The 23,570-nt window shown below is 40.7% G+C and overlaps 1 protein-coding gene across 1 annotated transcript in view; it reads right to left on the bottom strand.

Moving 5' to 3' along the window:
- LOC110088588 (dynein axonemal heavy chain 11-like) overlaps window positions 1-23,570 on the bottom strand; it is a 269,144-nt gene that overhangs the window by 200,131 nt on the left and 45,443 nt on the right. Inside the window, exons 20-27 of the mRNA XM_078394150.1 lie at window positions 23,092-23,325; window positions 19,823-19,954; window positions 17,446-17,606; window positions 9,502-9,658; window positions 6,928-7,073; window positions 6,697-6,813; window positions 5,415-5,553; window positions 2,900-2,992 (exon numbers count right to left, since the gene is read on the bottom strand). Coding sequence (XP_078250276.1) covers window positions 2,900-2,992; window positions 5,415-5,553; window positions 6,697-6,813; window positions 6,928-7,073; window positions 9,502-9,658; window positions 17,446-17,606; window positions 19,823-19,954; window positions 23,092-23,325 — 1,179 coding nt within the window. The remainder of the gene's footprint in view (window positions 1-2,899; window positions 2,993-5,414; window positions 5,554-6,696; window positions 6,814-6,927; window positions 7,074-9,501; window positions 9,659-17,445; window positions 17,607-19,822; window positions 19,955-23,091; window positions 23,326-23,570) is intronic.

Raw genomic sequence — 23,570 nt, 5'->3', positions numbered from 1 at the left:
AATGAGAAACATGAGGCCTCAAAGTCATAGCAGGGAGGGAATTATTTATCTCTTTAAAACCAGTGAATTGGGTCAAGCGCAGGAATGACTACTTCATTTTCTGGCATGTTTTAAAACTAGAATTATTTTCATAATATACAGAGATGCATGTTATTTATTTAAAACATCAGCAAAAAATTGATGAGACCAAAAAACCAGCCCACCCAAAAAGGCTGTCCAGCACAACAGAAGGGTGCTAACCTGAAATAAAAACAAAAAGGACTGGTACATCTACTGAAGCTGTCTAGCAAGGAGAGACGATAGTCCCAGGATGTAAAAATGGGTATCAGTATTTTATTCAAAGGTAAGAAGAAAAGACTCCCTGGAAAAGACCCTGATGTTGGGAAAGTGTGAAGGCAAGAGGAGAAGGGGATGACAGTGGACAAGATGCTTGGACAGTCTCATTGAAGCTACCAACATGAATTTGACCCAACTCCGGGAGGCAGTGGAAGACAGGAGGGCTTGGTGTGCTCTGGTCCATGGGGTCACGAAGAGTCGGACACGACTAAACAACCAAACAACAACAACAACAACGAGCCCAATGCGTTTTGACTAATATATTTCCAGCCTTTTTCAGGGGCACTAATATTGCACTTGTATTGAATCTGTCTCTGAGGATTTTATCTGAAAAGGAGTGGGAAATTGTCCCTAAAAAATTCTCAGAGACAGATTCAATACAAGTGCAATATTAGTGCCCCTGAAGAAGGCTGGAAATATATTAGCTGAAACGCGTTGGGCTCTTACCTTTGAATAAAATACAGTGGTGCCTCGCATTACAATGTTAATTCATTCCAGCGAAATTGATGTAGAACGAAAATGTCATAATGCGAAATAAAAAAGCCCATAGAAACGCATTAAAACCCGATTAACGCGTTCCTATGGGCTTGAAACTCACCATCCAGCGAAGATCCTCCATAGCGCGGCCATTTTCGCTGCCCGTGCAGCAAGGAATCCGTGCCAGAAAAGAGCGGGGAGCCATTTTTTAAAACCCGGTGGCCATTTTGAAACCGTCGATCAGCTGGCCGAAAATCGTCGTTTTGTGAGAATCAGTTCCCGAAGCAGGGAACCGATCATCGCAAAGCGAAATTTCCCCCTAGGAAACATTGTTTTGCAATCACTTTCGCGATTGCAAAAAGTTTTTCATAATAAGATTTTGTCGTTAAACGGGGCGCTCGTCTTGTGAGGCACCACTGTACAGATAACCATTTTTACATCCTAGGACTATCGTTTCTCCTTGCTAGACTGCTAACCTGAAATAACAATAAGAATGAAAAGAGAGAGAGAGAGAGATGAGCAGCAGCAACAACCATTTCTTCCCTCACTAATGTATACTTTAATTTAGACAACGAGGTAGACAGTAGAAGACATGGAAGAAGAGACACGTTCAACAGGAATGCAGTGAGCAAACACAGGCTGTGGTCACACTAGCAATTTGAATCCATTTCAGGTTCAAGTCTTGTGGTATTTAAAACAGTGCCCATGTTCATATGCACTGAATGGAAATCAATTTATTTCTGGTGATTTAAACTGGTTTTTGTGTCTAGACTGCTGAAACTGACTTCCTTCCTTTCTGATTAGGAGCATGCTATTCTTAAAGATTTTGAACCCCCCCCCAAAGAAGTAAATGATACATAAAGTGTCTAGGAGGTGCCACCTGCTCAAACACCGGAGAGGTGACTCCAGCCAACTAATGACGAAAAAAATGAGAATGCAGGGGGAAGGCGTCCAGCTGCTGTGCAGGGCAATGCACAAGGAATGTCCTCCATGTCCAGGCACGCCCGTTTTGCACCTGCTGGTCTTTTGTCGCTTCACTGGCTCCTTCATCAGCCAAATGGAGAGAATGGGGTAGGTGGTTTTGTTGCTGATGAAGTGATGCAGCAACGAACATTTCAAGAAAGAATGTTTTTTTAAAAAAAATAAAGGAAAAATGTTAGTGCCCCCAAATTAAAACGACAAGCAGCATTCACATCCATAAACCTGCATTGAATTGAATCCATTTTAGAAGCGAGGTATTTTTAAAAGCCCCTGCCAGCCAACTGAAAAAACTTGCTTTGCAGTCCATGGAAATCGATTTCACCCTTGTGAACAATAAAATCTAAATTGATTTAAATGACACTTACATGCGGTTCTTATTGCCAGTGTGACTGCAGTTACTCTTAAATTTGGTGGTTACTGAGAATGGGGGTTCAGGAAAAAAGGCTTCATTCAAAAAGAATCTTTTGAAGAAGGAAGGAAGGAAGGAAGGAAGGAAGGAAGGAAGGAAGGAAGGAAGGAAGGAAGGAAGGAAGGAAGGAAGGAAGGAAGGAAGGAAGGAAGGAAGGAAGGAAGGAAGGGAGGGAGGGAGGGAGGGAGGGCATTCTTTGGTGGGGGGCAATCTGTGCATCCAGTGAAGAAAGGGCAAAGGTGTGGAGAAAATACAAGGTCTTCAAGAGATGGAGGGCAGCACAGCCAGAGGTGTAAACATTGTGAGCAGGAAATAAAGAGTTAATAAGGAACTGAAGGATAGAGCAAACAAGGCTGTGGAAAACCTGAAAGATGATAGGACAAGAGTTCACACACACATACAAGGAAGAGAACGGGAAACTCCTGGAGGAGTCCTTAAGGACTGAGGAAGTCATGTGGTCTGAATGACAGGAGGGAGGAATAACTATGGCAACAGAATTTGGGAGAGAGATGGGAGGATGAAGAGGTGAGGCAGGGAGGCTGAAGTAGGAAAGATGGAAAGGGACAGAGCAGAGATGTAGCTGAGGGGTCAGTGATTAGAGCAAAACTCCAACACTATTTATGACGCTGATAGTTCTTTCTATAGCCAGCTTGCTTAATCCATATCAAAAAAGATAAGGCATTTTAGGAAGGTAACCTGATCCTCAGGTTTGCTTCGGTCTTCTCGTTTCAGAGATCCAGCCACAACTAGAACAGATTTTATGGCTCTAAGACCCCAGTCATAGTGATCCTATGAATAATTTAAAAAAGGAGAGAAAGCACAATCAACTTGTTTTTTAAAGAATAATTTAAGAAAAGTTTTGATAGCAAATATCAATAATTTATACAATACACAGTCAGGCCTATGCAAATATACAGAGAAGGAAATTCAGATGATTTCAGTTGGCACTTAATTTTTTTCAGTTAGTCAATGAGTTATAGTATTACCAAATAAATATTACTAAAATGAAGGTAGGACATTTCGTTTAGCTAAATTATTGAAAAAGTAATAATGATTGTATTTCAAACTTTGAAATGTTGGGTTAGATCCATATTTAAGCTGGAAGAAGAAGGTTTCTCCAACTGGTTGTTGTGGGTTTTTCGGGCTCTTTGGCCGTGTTCTGAAGGTTGTTCTTCCTAATGTTTCGCCAGTCTCTGTGGCCGGCATCTTCAGAGGACAGCACTCTGTGCTCTGGTGCTGTTGGCTTGGGAGTGCCAACTACACTCCCAAGCCAACTACACCAGAGCACAGAGTGCTGTCCTTTGTAGATGCTGGCCACAGAGACTGGCAAAACGTTAGGAAGAACAACCTTCAGAACACGGCCAAAGAGCCTGAAAAACCCACAACAACCATTAGATCCCGGCCGTGAAAGCCTTTGCGAATACTTTTCTCCAACTCTTTCATTTTCAATAACCTCTGATTCAGTCCCCAGAATCCTACACAAAGGTCTGGGAATCCTGATTAATGAGATAGTTTGTGACGAAGGGCTGAGGAGGAAGCAGTTCCCCAAATTCCTGGAGAAGAATTTTATACCAGTGGAGTTCTGAACTCCTGAGAACAGGAAAAAGCAAAAATGTCTGTTACCACCAGCCTTGTTATTTTTACCACCAAGAACAACAACAAAAAATACTTCCTTCTCAACTACTACTTCTACAACCCTACATGGGTATTATGGTTTTCCGTGTATAAGACGCTCCCATGTATAAGGTGCCCTCCACTTTTCTAGTCCAAAATGAAGAAATCTAAGTGGGGCTTAGCAAGTGTAGAGGGAAAGGGATCAAAGCGCTGGAGGATCACTTTGATCCCTGCTTTCCCCTTCAATTGTTTTTGTTCTCTCCTCAGCTTACTTCCGTGTATAAGACAACCCTCAATTTTTAGTCTAAAGATTTTAGACAAAAGTATAGTCTTATACAGAGAAAAATACGGTATTTGCAACAAATAATATCACGAGGAACAAAATGGCTCCTGAAATGCTGCTACAGTGAAGAAATCATGACCCATCAGTTCTGGCTAGACGTAAAGCAAAATGACACCAACTGCATTGCATTCCAACAAGTCAATGAAGTGACTGGATGGTGTTCTAAAGTACTGTCTTAATTTGGGTTTTGAACAGTCATTCTCTGTGCTAGTAGTTCTCATAGATGAGATATGAATCTCTTAAAGAGATTTCTTAGCATCCATACAAAATTTTGTTTAACACTTTTCTCTAGGACATAGAGGCAGCAGAGGTACTATAAAATCAATGTAAATGTATGGTATGTAGATGGTCAAGAGGGTGCATTTAATTCCCACAGTTATTTCTGATATCATTTCTGAGTGCTTATAAGTACAGATATTTGAATTAGAATAAGTAGTCCTTTATGTATTACTATATATTCTTTTTACAAGACCCTATCCTACCAAATGCTATTATTAGCTTAACATTTCCATACATTCACCCGAGAAATAGGTATGAGTAAAGTGCAAAAATAAAACAGGCATGGTTAGCCATTCCCATTGTTGGTTTTTGTCAGTCAATAATTAAACAATAGAACATGTTCTGGCTGAAACTGTTACGTATAAATAATCACATTTTACTAAAGAACAGATGGTGACCTCAGAATAAAATCCTTTTGATTTAAAAATATGGGTGGATTTGAAAACATTCTACTAAGTTCACTTCATTCACCTCCTATGGCGAGTAGAGCTTTTCGGTTTACTCGGCCATTTTTAAGTCAATGGACTTTCATAAGATCCTCATCATGCTTTACTTGTTTTGGTGTTTAAGAGCCCTTGAGAGCTTCTCAAAAAACGACAGTACAAATTTAAAAACTACGAAAGAGTTTGCTGCCCTTCAAAAAGTTTAACATGACCCGCGGCATCTGGGTAGAGTTCTGTCATAGGTAATTTCATTTTTTGTTTTGTTTGTTTTTATTTTGGCCAGAATCCAACTGAATATTTACATCTGTGCAAATGGGTTAGTATATTTTAGAGCGGCAAATACTACCTAATATTTGGGTACTCCATGTGCTAATTATGCAGGTGCAAATATTCCCTGGGGTTCCTGATGCCATTTTCCCCCACCTCCTTTTTTTAAAGCAGTATTGCAAACCACCTTGACAATCAGCCCTTGGATGACAGGAGGAAAATAAACCAAACCAGAAACATCAACTTGTCACCAATCTGCAAGTACCTGTTTGGATAGGAGTTCATGGCAAAGCTTGTAGAGGCAGATAAACTTTCTAGAAAGCAACCGGGCATCCACAAATCCTTCTGCCACAAGCATTATTTCACAAATAAGCTCGAAGTCTGGAATCACCATTGCACAGGGTCTGTCGAATTAACATGGTGTATTAAAAGGCAGCCACTTACAAGAATCAGATCACCAGCCTTTATATCTTTTCTCACTTATCAAGTCAAACTCTGCCCATGCTCATTTCTTGCCATTGGTGCAATGCACAGAGAAGATGGATGAAAAGTCTGCTCTCATGGACTTCTAGCATGACCAAACCCGAATGCTTCTGGAAAGACACCGGTAAGTAAAGTCATTGGAAGCAGAGGCTGCCACACCAGGGGGTTTTGTGAGAACACACCCTAAAAACTATTAATAAGGCTGACTTAATTTGCTTCCTGGACAATGGTCTTTTCGGAGCTGTCCCAAGACAGTGATAAAGAATAACATCTCACACCCCTCGTCCAGTGTACAAGAACCAGGAAGACTGGCCGTTGAATTTTATTTCAACTGTGGCTCAAGTTTAACATGAGCACATGAGATGGCGCAAGGTCCTCCACAGCACAAGGGGGCAGCAGGCTAGTGTAACAGGTGCAGTGCAGGCTGTGCAGAGTACACATCTCTGTCTTCTATCAAGACTCAGAAGACATGTTTAGTATGGGGCTGCTGACCTGATATTCACATGGATGTTTACAAAAAAAAAATAATAATCATGGACAAAGGTAGAAACAAGACAAAAAAACAGAGTTGTGTAGGGACACATGTGAGTCTGGCATGGACTAGAAATAGCCCAATTCACCCATCTGTACTGTAATTACAAATAAATATTACCAACCAAGAATAAAAGATTGAAAATAAACAAGTTGGATCCAGACATGCTCCTCTCCATAAAGAAAGCAATGAGCGCTGACACAACAGAACAGTTTTGCACCTCACACTGCAGTGCTACACAACCCAAAAACATGACACTAAGACTAAACATACACTTTCCTTTGCAAACCAGGTTGTGAAAGAATTCATGGAACATCTTTTCCAAGAGGAAACATGGCCAACCCATGGTCTGAGCAGGATGCCTCACCTTGAAATGAAGAACCATATGGATTGTGACAGAAACTTCCATTAGAGCACCAGGTGGTCTATAGCATGCTACCTGTCATGCACTGTTTTCCTTCTCCCCTGTGTATGTGTGTATTTTCTGAATTCAGCCCAAAAGTTTCATATTCTTGAACAATTCTATACTGACCGAAAAAGAGCTTTAAGATTTTCTGGAAGTTCTGCTCTTCCTGCATAACCTGGGTTCAGAGTTATGAAGATCCCCACCGTGGCTTTCAGTTCAATCATCTCACCTAAAAAATTAAATCTGTGGGAAAGGGTGAGTGAGGCCATGGTAAAGGAAAAGGTTAATAATGAATGATAGCAGGAAGGAGAAAAACGGCAATTGGGCATGGGGAGAAATTGTATTGTTTCAACCCACCTTTTCTTCTTGTGACGAATAGCATCCTGAATAGTTTTAACCTGAACAGCAACAACAGAGAGCACTTCCACAGAAATGCGATTGAACTCATCAAAACATCCCCACACGCCAGTTTGGCACAACCCTTTGTAGATATTCCCAATTGACTAAGGAAGAAACAAAAGAAGGAAAAATATGAAACGGAACTCTTACATTATATCTTCAGAGAGGCAGATCTATCATAAAGGTTGGGAAAACTGTGGTTTTGAAAAGCCTAAAAAACCTTTTTCCAAGTTCTGAGGGTAAGCCAATGTAGTAAAGTAATTGCCGTCTTCCAGATGTTTTTGGCCTACAATTCAAGTTAGGCCTAAGCAATATAGCTAAAGTAAGGGATTGTGGGTACCCCTGTTTAATAACATCTGGAGGGCCACCCTTGGAGTAAAGGCTAGACAAATGTCTATTTTTTTTTTACAAGAGAACCTAAGGCAATATGCTATATCCTTAGTGACTGAAGCAAAAAAACAACAAGAAGTTGGTTTAAAAAAACAACAACACCATTATGTTTATGTCATAAAGTTCATTTCTCTGGTCCCTAACAATAAGTATCAGGAAATCTTTAAATTAAACTGTGCAGCAGCCATGTCATAATTTGAACACATAATCTAATTTACAATGTAGGCTAAAATGAATTAGAAAAAAATTCATTGTTTCTCTATGGCTCTGCTCCCCATATGCTGTTCTGGAAAAGTCTAGCTAGAAGAATTCTGTGCTCCATATAATTCTTAACCTTTCAATCACACTAATTTGAAATAGATAAATTTGGCATAGTACACTAGACATCAACAAGGCCCGGATTGTTGGCTTCTGCCTAGGCTTGACAGACGTCCGGCAAAAGGAGGACATGTTCTCTTTTTTAGCTTAATGTCCTCTGTCCGGCAGACAAAGCTAAAAACCTTAAAATGTCCGGCTTTTGTAATATTTTATGTTATAATTTTGGACGGGAGGGGGAAAGGTGGAAGGTGGAAAGCAGTCTCTGATGGAATCACAACCTAAGATACCACTTTGAACTGTAAAACTGTGGTGGAGGGCACTTTAGCAGGTGCAGCTTCCACTGAAAGCTACATGGGCTGAAATTTCCTCTTCCAAGCAACTGTTGAAGGTATAGGAGCCCTGCCCTCTTTTTTCATCCAGTCACCACATGTCGTGGAGAAACAGATTTCAGTACAGTGTACAAAATGCAACTACAAATGTTTTCTGGCCCTGCGGAAATATTTCAGAAAGGCTTCTAGATATAATGCACTTTCAGGTATGTGGTTTAGGCTCTTCTTCATCTATAGCGGATTCATGGGGACCAGAACGCACTCCCTGGTTTTCCAGGGACCCCTTCAGATTTCTTAGAAAAGAAGTAACTTCCCTCTGTTCTCGATTACAGCTCACCTTTGTATTCAGAAAAGTAGATGCAAATGTTTTCATGCTTTGTAAATTTTTGGAATTAATTAACAGAATTCAATTAACAAGAACCAGAGTCTACCTATTTAAATTTCCATCCTCATATGGTCTCCATTATCACAGCATTCAAACCATTTTAATGTATGTATCAATATATCACTCCTATGTGCAAGGTTGCTTTGCTGAATTATTTTGTATATGAAGCTGTAGCAATTTAATATTATTTAAAAGGCTGTCTGAATACTTTTAATACCATTATTCCACAAACTTGAAGGCTCTGAAGAATATTATTCCAGCAACAATTCTTAAAGTATGATTTCATATAGCTACACAAGGGACTGTGTTTCATTTACTGGGCAAATGTATTAGCAAAACTCACAAATGCTCGACTACTAGAGAAGTACATCATTTGTTATCAATGGACCATTCTGTGATAGCAGAACAAGCTTCATCCTGGATAAACTGAATCAGCCCCAGACCATTGTGATTTTTCTTTTTCTGCAGAGATACTCTTCAGATGGTAACAGAAGCCTCAGCTGGATGGGGTGCTTTGGCTCACTTGGTGATGTGCCTAAATCAGTGGTTCTTAACCTTTGTTACTCGGATGCTTTTGAACTGCAACTCCCAGAAACCCCAGTCAGGGCAGCTGGTGGTGAAGGCTTCTGGGAGTTGCAGTCCAAAACTCCTGAGTAACACAAGGTTAAGAACCAGTGGCCTAAATGACTGTACTCTTTGTGGATCAGGGAAGCTGCCTGAAACGTCAGCATTGTGTAGGCTCTACTTCTGACAGTTCCTTTGACCTGTAGAAGGGATTCAGTGGCCCCTGACCAGCAAAATTCATTCATAGTGTCAATGTGGAAACAGATGTAGAGATCTTATCTGAATGCTTACTCTGCCTTGTTAAATACTTATCCAGAGCTGTTCAGAAATATTGTATAGTACCTTTAAGTTTAGGAAACCCGACTTTGGAATCCACAGTTCCCACAATCACTGCTAATCATCATTGTCATCTTCATTTCTTTACTTCTCATGCTTTCCAATTCTTACAATGATTTACAGATGCTAGCCTTCATATATGTTTGCTAATCTGCGTTAATGAATTTCCAAGTGATTTGTTTTTTAAAAACATTTGAGCAAATACATTACCTTATAATCCATTTGTTCTGAACAGTTGAAGACATAGACCATCATTCCCAGAGAGCGGCCTAAGTCTTTGGTGGTTTCTGTTTTTCCTGTTCCTGCAGGGCCTGACAATGCACCGCTCATAGTCAAGTGAAGAGACTGTGTCAACGTAATATAGCATCTGTAGGAAGAGAAACATGTGCCTGAACATCTGGGAAGACAACAGAGTAAATATACTGGAATCCAGCTCTTGGTTTATGCAAATAAGGAAGGATACTGGTCATAATTTATACATTAGGTGTATGTAACTATTTTATGCATCAGCAGAGCAACTGCCATATGGTATGCACCATTCTCAGATCTACTCAAGTAACATTTCTTGTAAATTTCAGATTAATCAAAAGAACACAGAAACACATGGGATGAGTTTTTACCATGTAAATATAAAAATTGTGTTAATAATTGCTCTACATTTATTTGTAGGATCTCATAGTTTTAGCTCAATCAACCAAAAACAAATAAAAACCCAGTGTCTTGCTTTAAGGCCAGGAGAAGTGTTTCAGAAGTGCAAGTGGATTGTGGTCAAGCCACTGGCACTAAGCTGGATTTCCTGCCACATAGGATTGAGTAGAGATGGGCATTTAGTCAAAATATTTGCTCTTGAAAGCCTCCAGCTACGGTTCTTCTGTAGAACAAAGTGTGGGAGACAAGCTCCATGTGTCGGGTGCAATTTTATTTCCTCCAGGGGCCCCCAAATAGGCAGTAACATCACCTAAAATGAATTTGGAAATAGGCAAAAGCCCACTTTTGGTTCTGTAAAGATCTCTTTGAGGGATTTTCTCAATGCAGTTGCTTATGGTTACAAAAAACCCTCCTTAAGTTAGCAACAACCACATCCGTCTGAAAGAACCAGACTTCTAGAAAATACTTGGCAGGCTAATTCATCCATGCGTTAGTAGTTTTAAAACCTACCATCTCTGAAAGACAACTGTACATACATCTGCAAATGTATTATTGCCATCTGTTTTATTAACATTTGTGGTGCTTTTAGACCTATAGCTGTGCTTCCCAACCTTGGTTTCCCAGATGTTTTTGGACTGCAGCTCCCAGAAATCCCAGCCACTGCAGCTGGTGGTGAAGGCTTCTGGGAGTTGTAGTCCAAGAACATCTGAGTTACTGAGGTTGAGAGTGACTGGTCTAGAAGAATGGAATGTGACGGCCTCCGGATCTTATTGGGCTGAAGTTCAATCTGTCATAGCCAGCATGGCCAATGGCAAGTTGAAGGGTCACATGCTTCTAAATCCTGAAGGCTTCTTTAGCATCAGGTAGGCAACTTAGATAAGTGTGGTCTGTACTGTATGATGACTGTATGTTGGCCACTGCTAAGCCAATCAACTGTTGGGAAACTAACAAGAGAAGCATGGAGTTGGATTTTTTCCCCTTTGGAACTCTCTCAGCTGGTAGCACTCTGATCCACTAGTTAGAAATGACCTATGACAGAGTTTCTTTAATTAAATGAAATTAAAGGAAATCAGGGTGTAATTGTTTTTTTTTTAACTGCTTTTCGTCTACTCTCATAGAATAAGGTTGGAATATTGTATGTGTTTTCCATTTCAGCCACACTGCACACACACACACACACACACACACACACACACACACACACACACACACACACACACACACACACACACACACACACACACACACACACACGCACACGGCAAAATGAAATGAACTAACCATAACAGCTACCAGCCAAAACAGCTAGTTTGAGTCCATCAGGGTTAGCATGGCAGACAAAGAACCAATATCATTTATCCAAATGACAACTCTACACTGGTTTGCAAATGCTTTCTCGTGGAACTCTTCAAACATGTGGGAAGATACAGCTTAGGGGTAATTCTCTCTGTATAACAGTAAAGTGTTAAAATCTGATGAGACTGATATTTTTGGAGCTCCTTTCCCCATTTCTCTTACTAAAGTAAATGTGTCGCAACGAACATCTGTGGACATCCTTTCCATGTCCACACCTCTGCCCTATCCCCTTAACCATTTATTCAGCCTCTGTCGAGAAAGCTTTCTAGGCTTCCTGCCACTGACATTGTTCGTCAACTTGAAGAAATTTCTTCTGTCATTTACCACCTTGAGGTTTTTCATCTGTTGTGCTAGAGGGCCCCACTAGGTCCTCCAGCTTTCTCTAAATCCTCTTCTTCCTCATTAGTCTTCTTCTCAACCCTTGATCTTCATCTCCTTCACCTTTGTGATTGTCTTTTGTTTGCTCTCTCATATCTTTGACTTCCAGAAAACCTTTTTCCTTAGCGCTACGGTACTTTTGCTTTCTTCCGTGACCATCTCCACATGATCCTCTAACCCTACGGTACTTATTATTATTACTGTATACCTGCTCTCCTTGTACTTTGCTGGTAGGGCTGCCTCCATTGGCTTCTGAAGGAGTGGGCTATTCCCTTTGTCCTTTCCTGATCACGAATCTCTACCTCTTTTTCCTTAAACTCCACAAGGTGTCCTTCTTCGTTTGTTCTTGCAGGCCCTCCTCCAGCACATTGATCCTACGGCTTTACTAAGATATAATTGATCATGTCACTCTCTACCCATTTGGCAAAATCTAAGTGGCCGGCCTTTCCTACTTTTTTTTTAAACCAGCTGTTTCTATCATGTACAATATGTTATTGTTCTTTTCAAAACTTCTAAAGTTGCACACACAAAAAGGCATGGGGAAGGATACCTGGGGGGCTCGGTTTTACAACTTATGCGGACTGATTCATCGTTAAAAGAAAAATTGTCCCTAGCACCTTTCTCTTGAAGGTCACAGGAAATGCCCCAACATGTTATAAAGAAGGGGAGAAAAAGTTTTCCCTAATCCAGAACTTTGAAAAAAGCATGATGGAATAGTATTTCTTTTATGCACTTTTACTGCGGGAAGGGGAGATTTAGTCCCCCTCTTTTTTTGCAGTTATGGAAATATAACTATATTATATTACTTTTATTTATTTATTTGATTTATACCCCGCCCATCTGGTCTGGTCGACCACTCTGGGCGGCTTACAATAAAGAAAATACAATAAACCATAAACTTAAGAATGGCATGAGGTTGGAGATCATGCAAAATTTGTCATGTTAATGTTGATGATTAACCAAGTGCCTTCTTGTTGCCGATTTGCTTTCATCTCATATTACATATCAAAATAAGGACTCTATGAAGCTAAGGGCATGAGAAGGAAAAATGTCAGGATTACCCAGAGGATAATATTTTCAAGCATATGAGAGCAAGGAAATGTTGTTCCTAATAGTATCACCTCATAACCCAACAAATTCCTTTACATTAAAGGTCATTTGGAAAAGTGGTTCAGCCTTAAGAATAAAGTACATGAAACTTGAAGGGCGACTTAGTTTCCCACAAAAATTTTAATCTGAAGGTGAAGTTTGGTTTTAGAAGTTATGTTCTCTGATGTCAATGAAGCCAGGATAGCAACTTCAATTAATTTTAAATCAGCTCCATGACATATTTGTTTAGCATATTGAAATATGTGGTACTTTTACATGAAAACCTGATCGTGATAGTCAAAGCACTGACATTCAAACTGAAATTTCCTTCCTTCCTTCCTTCCTTCCTTCCTTCCTTCCTTCCTCCCTCCCTCCCTCCCTCCCTCCCTTCCTTCCTTCCTCCCTTCCTCCCTTCCTCCCTTCCTTCCTTCCTTCCTTCCTTCCTTCCTTCCTTCCTTCCTTCCTTCCTTCCTTCCTTCCTTCCTTCCTTCCAGCCTAAAGAGCCACACTTAAAATTAACATCTGAAATTTTGATAAAAGCCATAATCATCACAGTGCATACTTTTGCATTTGATATGCAGAATAGTATCATACCTAACAACATGCTTTCAGCTTCTTAGGAGCTCAGCCCTGTATATCCACTAGTGATAAGGATTGTCACAAAATTCTCCTTTTAAATTCTTCTAAATTCAAGATTCCTGCCAACCTAGCAGTTCGAAAGCATGCAAATATAAGTAGATAAATAGGTACCACCACGGTGGGAAGGTAACAGTGTTCTGTGTTTAGTTGTGCTGGCCATGTGACCACGGAAACTGTCTACGGACAAATGCTGGCTCCATGGCTTGGAAACGGGGATGAGCACCACGGCGTAGAGTTGGACACGGCTGGACTGAAAATGTCAAGGGGAACCTTTACCTAAATTCAAGATATCAGCTTGGGCTGGACTGGGATATCTTCTAGACCAACTTCTTTCATAGACTACTGTGAGATGGGGTCCCTAAAACAGAAGCCACTGTAACTTTAAATAGTGGGTGTTACCACTATTTAAGTTAAATATCTGTGATGAGAAATGAGGGTGTTTTCCCCCAGATTTATTATTACTGCTATTGTTTCTTCTTCTTCTACTTCCTCTCATATCAGTCATGGGATGCCATCATGAGCATTCTGAGTTTGGATGTCACAACTCTAAACAACAGTTGTTTAATTGCATCCAAACCAGTTTTAGTACATCCAAACCTAGTTCTCCTTCCTGCACTTTTTCCTCCCATTTAGTTTACCTCAAATGGTCAACTAAAATCTATAGTTTCTGTTTCTTGTGACATGACCAAAGCTTTCTGTATTTTATGGGTCAATCGGTTACATGGTCTTTATGGTCCTTAGTACTCTTGCATTGGTCAGCCTCTCAATCCATGAAATTCTTCGCATCCTGGAATAAAGACACACTTTAGATATTACTATCCCTTTTTATAGCAGGCTGTTTCAAAATCCATGCCTTCATGTTCTACAGTACAACCGAGACCACACAGCTCCATACAACGTGCTTTCTAAAGTCAGCTCTCCACTGTGGTTACCTATTACATCCCTCACCTTAAGAAAAGCTACCGTACTTTGGGCCAACTCTGTTGTCCATTTTTTATTGCATGGCAATGTTGTTCTTGCTGTTCTTTCACTCAAAAGTCAAGATATTTACATTTGCCAACACATTCTTCCTTGTCATCTCGGATTTTTACTGCAGTTCTTGAACTATTTGCTTTTTACTGATTACCACAAATTTAGTTATCTTAACACTCATTTTTAAACGAAGTTAATTATTTACTTCACTGACTTGTCTGAGAAACCTTGTCAGACTACAGCTTCCATGATTCCTTACTGGTGGTGTATGCTTGTTTAGGATTTTGAGAGCAAACACCCTGGCATGGTGCCACATAGTCCCCATGCATTTGTCATGAGCAGCAGGAAGAAAAGCTACCGCCATGTTTAATGGGATTTAATGATTATATAATAAAGAGGTACACCTAAACTAAAACAGGCCTGTTCATTGGAACAGCGCCTGGCTCCTCCTATCAGAGAGTGCCAACATGGTCATGGAAATTCTCCATGTCAGGCAGGAAAACCTATGAAACACCATATGACATTCTATGTCTGAGGCATGCACTCTGCAGATATTTTTTTTCAAGTCTGAAAATTCTAATACAAAGATCAGGAAGATGCAACTAACCAGGTGTTGTTGGGCTGCCACTCTCATTGGCCCTAGCAAGCACAGCCAATAGCGAGGGATGATGGAGTTGCAGTTCAACAACATCTGGACCACCATACTTTCTCCTTCACAGTTGTAGATTGTCTCTCTAGCTAATTCTGTAGAAAGATGTCCTGACTGTTCTTGTGAAGGCAAGCGAGAGCCTATTGGGAAGAAATTGTATCAACAGCAAGCAAGATAGCTAGCACTAATGTTACCAAATCAGACTGGGCTATGTCCTGCCGTCCACACAACACGTGCCCAGCTACCCAAAAACGTCTACAGCTCAAGCCCCATGTGATGCTGCAAACTGCAACTTCTGCAATGAGTTCCATACAGCCCTGTGATAAGCCCCCATTGTCAGCTAGGTGGGTGGGCAGTGTGATCCACCGACCCTTGCTTCATGCAACGTTCCTCTAGGCATGTGGTGGGTATCCTACAATGGGTTGGGAAAGACATTTTTCATACTGATGGAATTGGCAAAGGAAATGGCACCTCCCCCATCTTCCCTGAAGCATCATCTTTCCAACAGAAATATAATTCATGCTATATAATCAATGTAAACCTTAGTGGAGTATTGTGGGTATGAAGCAGAACTTGGAAATGGGGCTTTCTAAGACTATAAGCCTTGGAATCCCCCAACTGACTAAAGTATTTTGGGACCCACAGACCATAAAAGTAACTTTTTCAAGTTATCAGTCTATATAACAATGATTAATGCTGTGAAATTATACAGTCAGCAACAGCAGCGTTGACTAGATGATCAGATAGCAGATTTGAGAGAAACACTTGGAAGATTCATTATAGCAAAGTCCAGATCAGAACTCAGATATGAGCCGAATTTCTTGGGTGCAAAATACAGCACATTCAGCCAAACCAGCCCCTGGACATGCCTGATGGTAAAAAAGATCAGTGGCTTTCTAAACCATCCCTCCCTGTTTCCAGACCACTGTGTTATACTTGTAATCAACAAAGCCATTCAGGTGTCTGCTTTCTCTTTCTCAAGCTCAGTGAACCCTCGGTAAGACTCCATGAATCTGTTCTTTAATTGGTAAATCATATAAATATCACAGATTTGAAAGTACCCTGCATTTTCCCTGGCATTTTCACAAAATCCTCTTCACAGTCCTCCACCTGACCTGTGGACTTGTTCAAAAGCTCTCCTAGGGCTAATTGGCGCATTCTGGTCTCATTACTTCCAGCTTCCCTGCAATATCTGTGCAAAGATGCAGGAAAAGGGACTGCTAGATAGGTGGGTCACCGGGCACCCTCTTCAGAGCTTCTCGGCCTTGCCGAGCTCTTCTTTCCTCATGGCATGAAAGGTGTTGATATCTGTGGCAAATGCATCTTAACACACTTTTTAAAAGAAACTTCTTCCCCGCCAGACCCTTGCCCAAAAGATGGGAAATTAACAGGAATTCCATATTTCCATGCAGCACAGTGGTGTGGTTATTTAAGGGTTTCCATGGCGTGTTTCGAAACACACACACACACACACACACACACACACACAAAACAAGCCTAGTCACCCCTTCAAAGCACATCGTTCCACACAAGGCTTCCCAAGTCTCAAATACAGAAGGATCATCATCACCATCATAATAGGGCGGCAGCTGTGCCTCCTGCAAGCCGGAGAAGCTCGCCCTGCCTAGAGCTGCAGACACACCTCAGCTACTGTCTGCCATCTGCCTAGTTAGCAGTCAGACAGCCACAGGAGATGGAGGCAGCTGCTCCCAACAATGCGGGGAAACGTCGGTACTTCCTTAAAGACTTTGGCAATGTGGATAAACAATTTCAGCGAAAAGAATATTTAAAATTGCTGCAAATTTCCCCTTCCAACTGCTATTATGTATCGCACCACAACAAAATGATTATGTTGCGTGGAAGGATATTTTCTTCTTCTTCTTCAGCAACTGTTCAGAGTTCTGCGCTGTTGCTTCTTTTTTCCTTACAGAATGCCAGTTAATAGGGCTAAAAGTGCCTTCATTACAGGCACAAATTATTAGCAGCATAATCCCAAACATAGGCGCTCAGGAGAAAGCTCCATTTAGTTCACTGGGATGTATTCTTGGGTAGAACTGTAGCAGGCTGTTTACTAAGGAACTGATTTTTTTTCCTGCTTTATCAACAGAAGAAGTCTACAGGCCAAGTGTTAGAAAAGACCAAGGAAACCCTATCTTTTAAAATAGGATGCTGGCTGACTTTTGCTTTTTTAAAAATGCAGTAATTTCTTTGCTTTCTTAATATTCAGGCTGTTTATTAGATTCCTAAAACTCACTATTTGAGTTACATATTGAAATACCAATTTTTAAATAGGCATAATGTGAAATACACATTTTTATGGACAGTATACAACAGATTAAAAAATTCAGAAGAATCTTTGAATTGATGAACTGCACGGTCACACCATTTTCCATTTTCTACGCCATTTTTGGCGTGGTTCTCACCTGTCAGTAAGAGGTGTGATCACAAGCCTAGGGCTGTTCCCAAGATATTCGTAAGCGTACTGAAACTGTGCGTCGCAAATGTTGACAAAGCACTCGCTTTGCTCCTCGTCCCATCTATGACGCAACTGTGACAGCCAAGTAAACGCCTGCCCGTTCGAGACCTCAAGCGTAACAAAACAGAAGAAAGTTAAATATGAAAAGCTGCAGGTTGATAGATATTCCAGGAAATCCAAAGAGTGAAACTGCAGTCTAATCCTTTGATTTCCCCCCCCCCCCTTTTGCAATTTCTGGGCATGATCTGTTTTTCATGAACACCCTCCTAAATTTCCAAAGCAGTGATCAAGTACTCTATGAGGGCATGTATAAAAGCAGAAAAGCATGGAAAGACCAGTGCTGACCCAAAACATTTTCCTGTCTGAGGCCAAACACATGATGGCACCTCTCCCCATCAGACTCCCATGTGGAAAAAAATGACCAGATTGGTACCCGAATCCTACTTGCAGCTAGCAATGGGGTGGTGCCCTCTTTGGCCTTTGAAGACTGTTGACTATTACAGAGTCCCTAAAACAGCTCATGGGACATATACAGCGCTATCAATTTTATACCCCTCAACACCTTCTCCCTGAGCTAATTGCCTCGTCTCACCTACCAGTTAGGACTGCATAGATCTGTCAAAGATCTGCTATTATGTATCACACAAAAATGCATAGATCTGCATAGACCCGCAAAGAGTAAAAGCAAGTAATATGGTTAGCACGCCTTTAGAAGCAGAGTTCCCCTTAAAAAATAAGTAGCATTTGTTTCTTATAGCATCCACTTTTTCTGCCTCTAGATATTGCAGATTAGCATGTCTTGTCTTGGGGTTTGGTCACCAAGAGGTAACCACAGGATTCATTTACAAATTGGAGTAAATCTGGAATTTTCAAGGAAGTCCAGCAGGAAAAAAAGGCAGAATAAAAATCAAAGATGAGATCTCGAGTCATGGGACTTGCTGTCAAGTCAGATTTATGTCATACCGGCAAATCAACTTGGGTTTTTCCCCCCCAATGACCTAAACTCAACTTGCAACTCAGTCTTCCAATAAGACACATTGGAACTGGAGATGCCTGGGACTGAACAGGGGAGTTCCTTTCTGTTAGGTTTGGTATGGGGCATTGAAATGATTGGGTATCTGTTAATACCCTCACCAGAGCAGATTGACTGGTACTCTCTGTGAGAACATTTCTTCTCCTCCTTACTGCGGCTGCATCTTCACTAGGATTGGCCCTACGATTAGGCAGACTGACACAGGCAGAACATTGCAAGTGCTGTCAAAGGGCGGCAAATAATTACTGTTTTGCATAATGATTTAGTATTTGGTAATTTTTTTTACACACACATACCCAGACAGGAAGAGATGCTTGTAGGATTTTCTGCCTCGCCTGCCAAAATAGCATAAGTGGCTTAGAGACTGCGTGCTTAGACATGGATGGCCAGAATAGGAAGTAACATGCTCTGGGGGTGCTCTGGAGAGGACACTGCAGCTTCACATACAGCATCGAAGTCCTCCGTACAGAACACGTTACCATAGTCTCTCGAGACTGAAAGATGCCTATGTCATTTTACTCTACCACAGACAGCAAAATGTCTTGGTTCAGCCCTGCTGTTTTACCCTCTCTAAACAGGTAAGCCATGATAACTGCAAGAAAGAGGTGGAGCCTAGTCTACTTGATTCGCTTCCTCCTTTTGCGTGTGTGGATTGGGCTCAAAGAGAGAAAGCCACCAAGTGCTAACAGGGGCGGAGGTAGTAGAAGCAAGCTCATTTCACGCATTTCATTCTGGCTGATTTTTTTAAATGCCTTTTGCTGTCACTCTCTGAGTTCTAAGGAGGGACAACACATTTAAGGTGAGAACTTGAAACGACCAAGATCTCATTACTTCCTTCCCCAGAGAAAATTAGAAACCGTTAATATGCTCAGAAAACATGGAAGGGGCACTCTTAAATTGCTATACAATTATAGTACTTTGTACAATATAAATTGCAAAACCAGTTGTAATAAATGCACATTTTCATGGTAGCATTGAGCAGGTCTGGGACAGATCATTGAGAACCTGCTGTCATTTTATAGCATACAGTTTTAATGGACACTTTAAACATTTGGAAAAACACACACATAGATATATCCATCTATATGTATAAATAGCACTTTTCCCCCAACTGGTAAATGTAATTATCTGCGGTTTGAAACCAAAAGGAAAAAAAGACAGAAATTGACTGAATCAAAATGTTCTGTCATCATTATAGATAAGCAATCCCAATATCTTTTCAACAAATGAAATTATTCTTTATTTTATGCTTTTAAAAATGCATTAGGGTAATTGCTCTGCAACAAATTACCTTCTGTGCTATAAGCTTGGCTACAACATCTCTGGCGTGCACATCAATTGTGCAGATTGTCATGATCTTCTGACGATCTCCAGGGGTGAGTTCCCCTAACAGCATGTTTATAAGGGCATTCAGTTGAGCAATCTACAAAATAATTATATTTCAAAGGAGATATTACACTGTGATGGGAAAACCCGATTATTTGTCAAGTGCTAAATGGAGCGGTTCTGGTAAGCAAGGCATACTTATTGGAGCTTTTAATCAACGCAAATAACTTTTGCAAACTAATAACAGTATTGTTTTCTCATAATTGCAATTTGCTTCCTTAATAACAAAGATACACTTTTCAGCTAGTGGTCATTACTTTTATTTCAGTATAAATTAGATGTTCGTGTGCAGGTTCATTTGTATGGCATTTGCTGGAGGGTTCAAAGAGATGAGATTATCACAAATTTCAAATGGAACATATATAATAGAGAGAGCATAAAGGGTACTGTAATAGCCAAATAGTAGTGCTTTGTAATTAACACTCTTTTTACCAAAAAGGTGAGATGAACGATTATTTTTGAGCTATTTTGCTGCATTACATCTAGATTGAGAAGAAAAGTGGATTTAAACTAGGCAGATGTGAATCTTAGATCTCTATATAACCAGTACGGAGACCAAATAGAAGTACTGTAGATGTGCCCAAAATCACTTAGGTGGCGACCAAGTAAAAAGAAACAGACGTAATCTTGGAGGAAAACTTGACAGAATGCCTGTAAGGTAGACAACAAGCTTATGCAAAATTAATTTTTCTCCTTTTTTCTTTTGCCTCTTTGCAAGTTAAGCACATTAACAGTTGTCTTGTTGTTGTTTTTTTCCTACCAGTATGTTTCAGCCTTGGCACCATTCATGTAGGAACCATAGACCTAAGAGAGCAAAAGAGTGTAGTGCAATGGATAGAGTGTGGGACTTTGGACAGGGAGACCCCAGTCAAAGCTCCTGCTGAATCACAAAACTTACTTGTTGGCTATCCATGGTCCAATCCATACCAGTTCATCACGTCTACTTTGCGGAGTTGCTTTTGGTATAAAATGGGGCAAGGGGAACCATGTAAAGCAGCCCTGCTCTATAAAGCAAAGCGTGCTGCATATATACCATAGCGTTTCAAGCACTCTCAGGCTAGTTTTATAATTTAATTATGCAGGTTACACATGCCCCCCTCCCCCCGTGAGCTGGGGACCCAATTTACCAACCTTGGAGGGCTAAATCAACCTTGATCTGGCTACCTTTTTATTTTATTTTTTTTGAACTGAAGTTTCCATAATTTCCCAACCAGGATCACTCTCTGTGGCTTCATTGCTTTGTTTAGGAGAAAGGCAACATGGACATACTTCAAGTAAATAAATAACACATAAACGGCTCAGAAACAGCTCTGCAGACAGCTTGTAGCTGTTGCCAAAGCAGTGAATCACTGATCTCTCCAGTTGCAACATTTACACAGAGACTTTCCTTTCTGCAAACCCTATGAAATCCTGTCAAACTTCACCTACTGATTAATACTCCAATGGGCACCAGGTGGCATATCTAAAATCCAGGTAAAGCCTGGCCAATCAGCTAGTATAATGGTTCAAAATTCAAGGACGTTGCACTGAGTGTGGTTTTATATATTATTTATTTATTTATTTCAAATATTTTTATCCTATCTTTGTAAAAGGACCAAAGGGGGCTTACATCGTTTAAAACAACAACAGTATTTAAAAGCTAAAAACAGTAAGTATACAAATACTTAAAAAGTATTAAATATGTGTTACATTAAAATGGTAAATAAAATCAGTATTACAACAAATTTATTAAAAGAGCACAACAATCCATTTAAAATTCCTCTCAGACCACTATTTATTTATTTATTTATTTATTTATTTATTTATTTATTTATTTATTTATTTATTTATTTATTTATTTATTTATTTATTTATTTATTTATTTATTTATTTATTTATTTATATGCCGCCCACACTAGTCATTTAAAAAGCCTGTCTGAAGAGAAAGGTCTTTGCCTGCTTGTGGAAAGACAAGATGGGGGCCAGCCTGGCCTCCTGTGGGAGGGAGTTCCAGAGTCTGGGAGCAGCAACAGAGAAGGCCCTCTCCTGGGTCCCCACCAAGCGCAAAAATAGTGGGACTTAGAGAAAGGTCTCCCCTGATTACCTTAACACTCAAGGAGACTCATAGAGGGAGATAGCTTGGATGCAAGCCATCTAGGACTTTATAGGTGAAAAACAGCACTTTGAATTGAGCCCTGAAACAGATGGGCAGCCAGTGGAGTTGTGGTAACAGGGGAGTTTATATGTTCCCTGTAACCAGCCCCAGTTAACAATCTGGCTGCAATGTTTTGGACCCTTTGGAGTTTCCAAACACTTTCCAAAGGCAGCCCCTCGTAGAGCGTGTTATAGTAATTCAGCCAAGATGTCATTAGGGCATGTGTCAGTGTGGCCAGATCAGACCTCTCAGGAAACGGATGTAGCTGGCATGCTAGTTTTCATTGTGCAAAGGCACTCTTGGTCAATGCTGAAACCTGGGCATCCAGGCTCAGAGATGAATCAAGGGGCACCCACAAGCTGCACACCAATGTTTTCAGAAGGAGTGTAACCCCATCCAGCACAGGCTGCATCCCTCTTCCTTGATCTGCCTTTCGACTGACCAGGAGCACCTCTGTCTTGTCTGGATTAAGTTTCAGTTTATTCACCCTCATCCAGTCCATGACTGACACCAGATGAGGGTGAATACAAGGAAAGCAGGTGTTTTCAGACTTGCCATATGTCACAGTTATCACTGAGAAGCACTAAAGGTCTATGGGAATCCAGGGCTGGCCCTGTCATTAGACAGCAGGAGGCATTTGCCTCAGACAGAAATGTTGAAAGCCGTGGTGGCCGTCTCTCAGCCATTTCTTCTGAGCCTTCCAGAAGGCTCCCCCTTTTTTTGGCACTACAGAGCTGTGTATGGCAAACAGCCTGTCCTACATCCCTAAACTAGCTTGCCGCCTTCAAGTCTGGTGGAGCTAACCATCCTATCACTGTTGTTGAATTAAAATCCACTTGCTTGTCCATGTCTCTTTTGCACATCCAGTGACAACAGAGTTTGCCACGGGCAGCGGAATGTATTGGCCTGGCCAGTCTGGAACTAAATGGATGCCAAAAGAAACCAACAAATAAATCTTTGTTGTCATCAAGTCAAAATGTTAGCAACCCACCCCCGGTAGTGGTTTCACTGCTGTCTTTTTCAAAGCCAGTTACACTTGCCTGTTTGCGGTTGTAGTCCTTCAGAGCTGTTTCGAACCCTTCTTCAAGACGGCCGAAAGCAATCCGGACATCAGTCACCCACCAGATCTGACTGCTGGTCAAAGCCACCTGGGCCGGATACTCAAACAGCCACTGATCTCGTGGCTTATCCTCATAGGCTGCTACAGCCTCCATGATTTTCTTCTTCACTGTCATGTGCATGGTTTCTTCTAAACGGTTTAACCAGCATTCCACCTGAAGTATGCAGACAGAAGATATTGTGAATACTCAGGTATTACCGACTACAGCTTTGGAATGATGACTGCAACTTTATTTATTTATTTATTTATTTATTCATTTATTCATTCATTCATTCATTCATTCATTTATTTATTTATTTATTTATTTATTTATTTATTTATTTATTTATTTATTTATTTATTTTATTTTTATCCTGCCTATCTGGTTGGTTAAGACCACTCTGATTGTACTTCTATGCC

Source organism: Pogona vitticeps, chromosome 1 (assembly GCF_051106095.1).
Source record: "Pogona vitticeps strain Pit_001003342236 chromosome 1, PviZW2.1, whole genome shotgun sequence".
Taxonomy (NCBI): Eukaryota; Metazoa; Chordata; class Lepidosauria; order Squamata; family Agamidae; genus Pogona; species Pogona vitticeps.
This window is presented reverse-complemented; position numbering and strand designations above follow the sequence as displayed.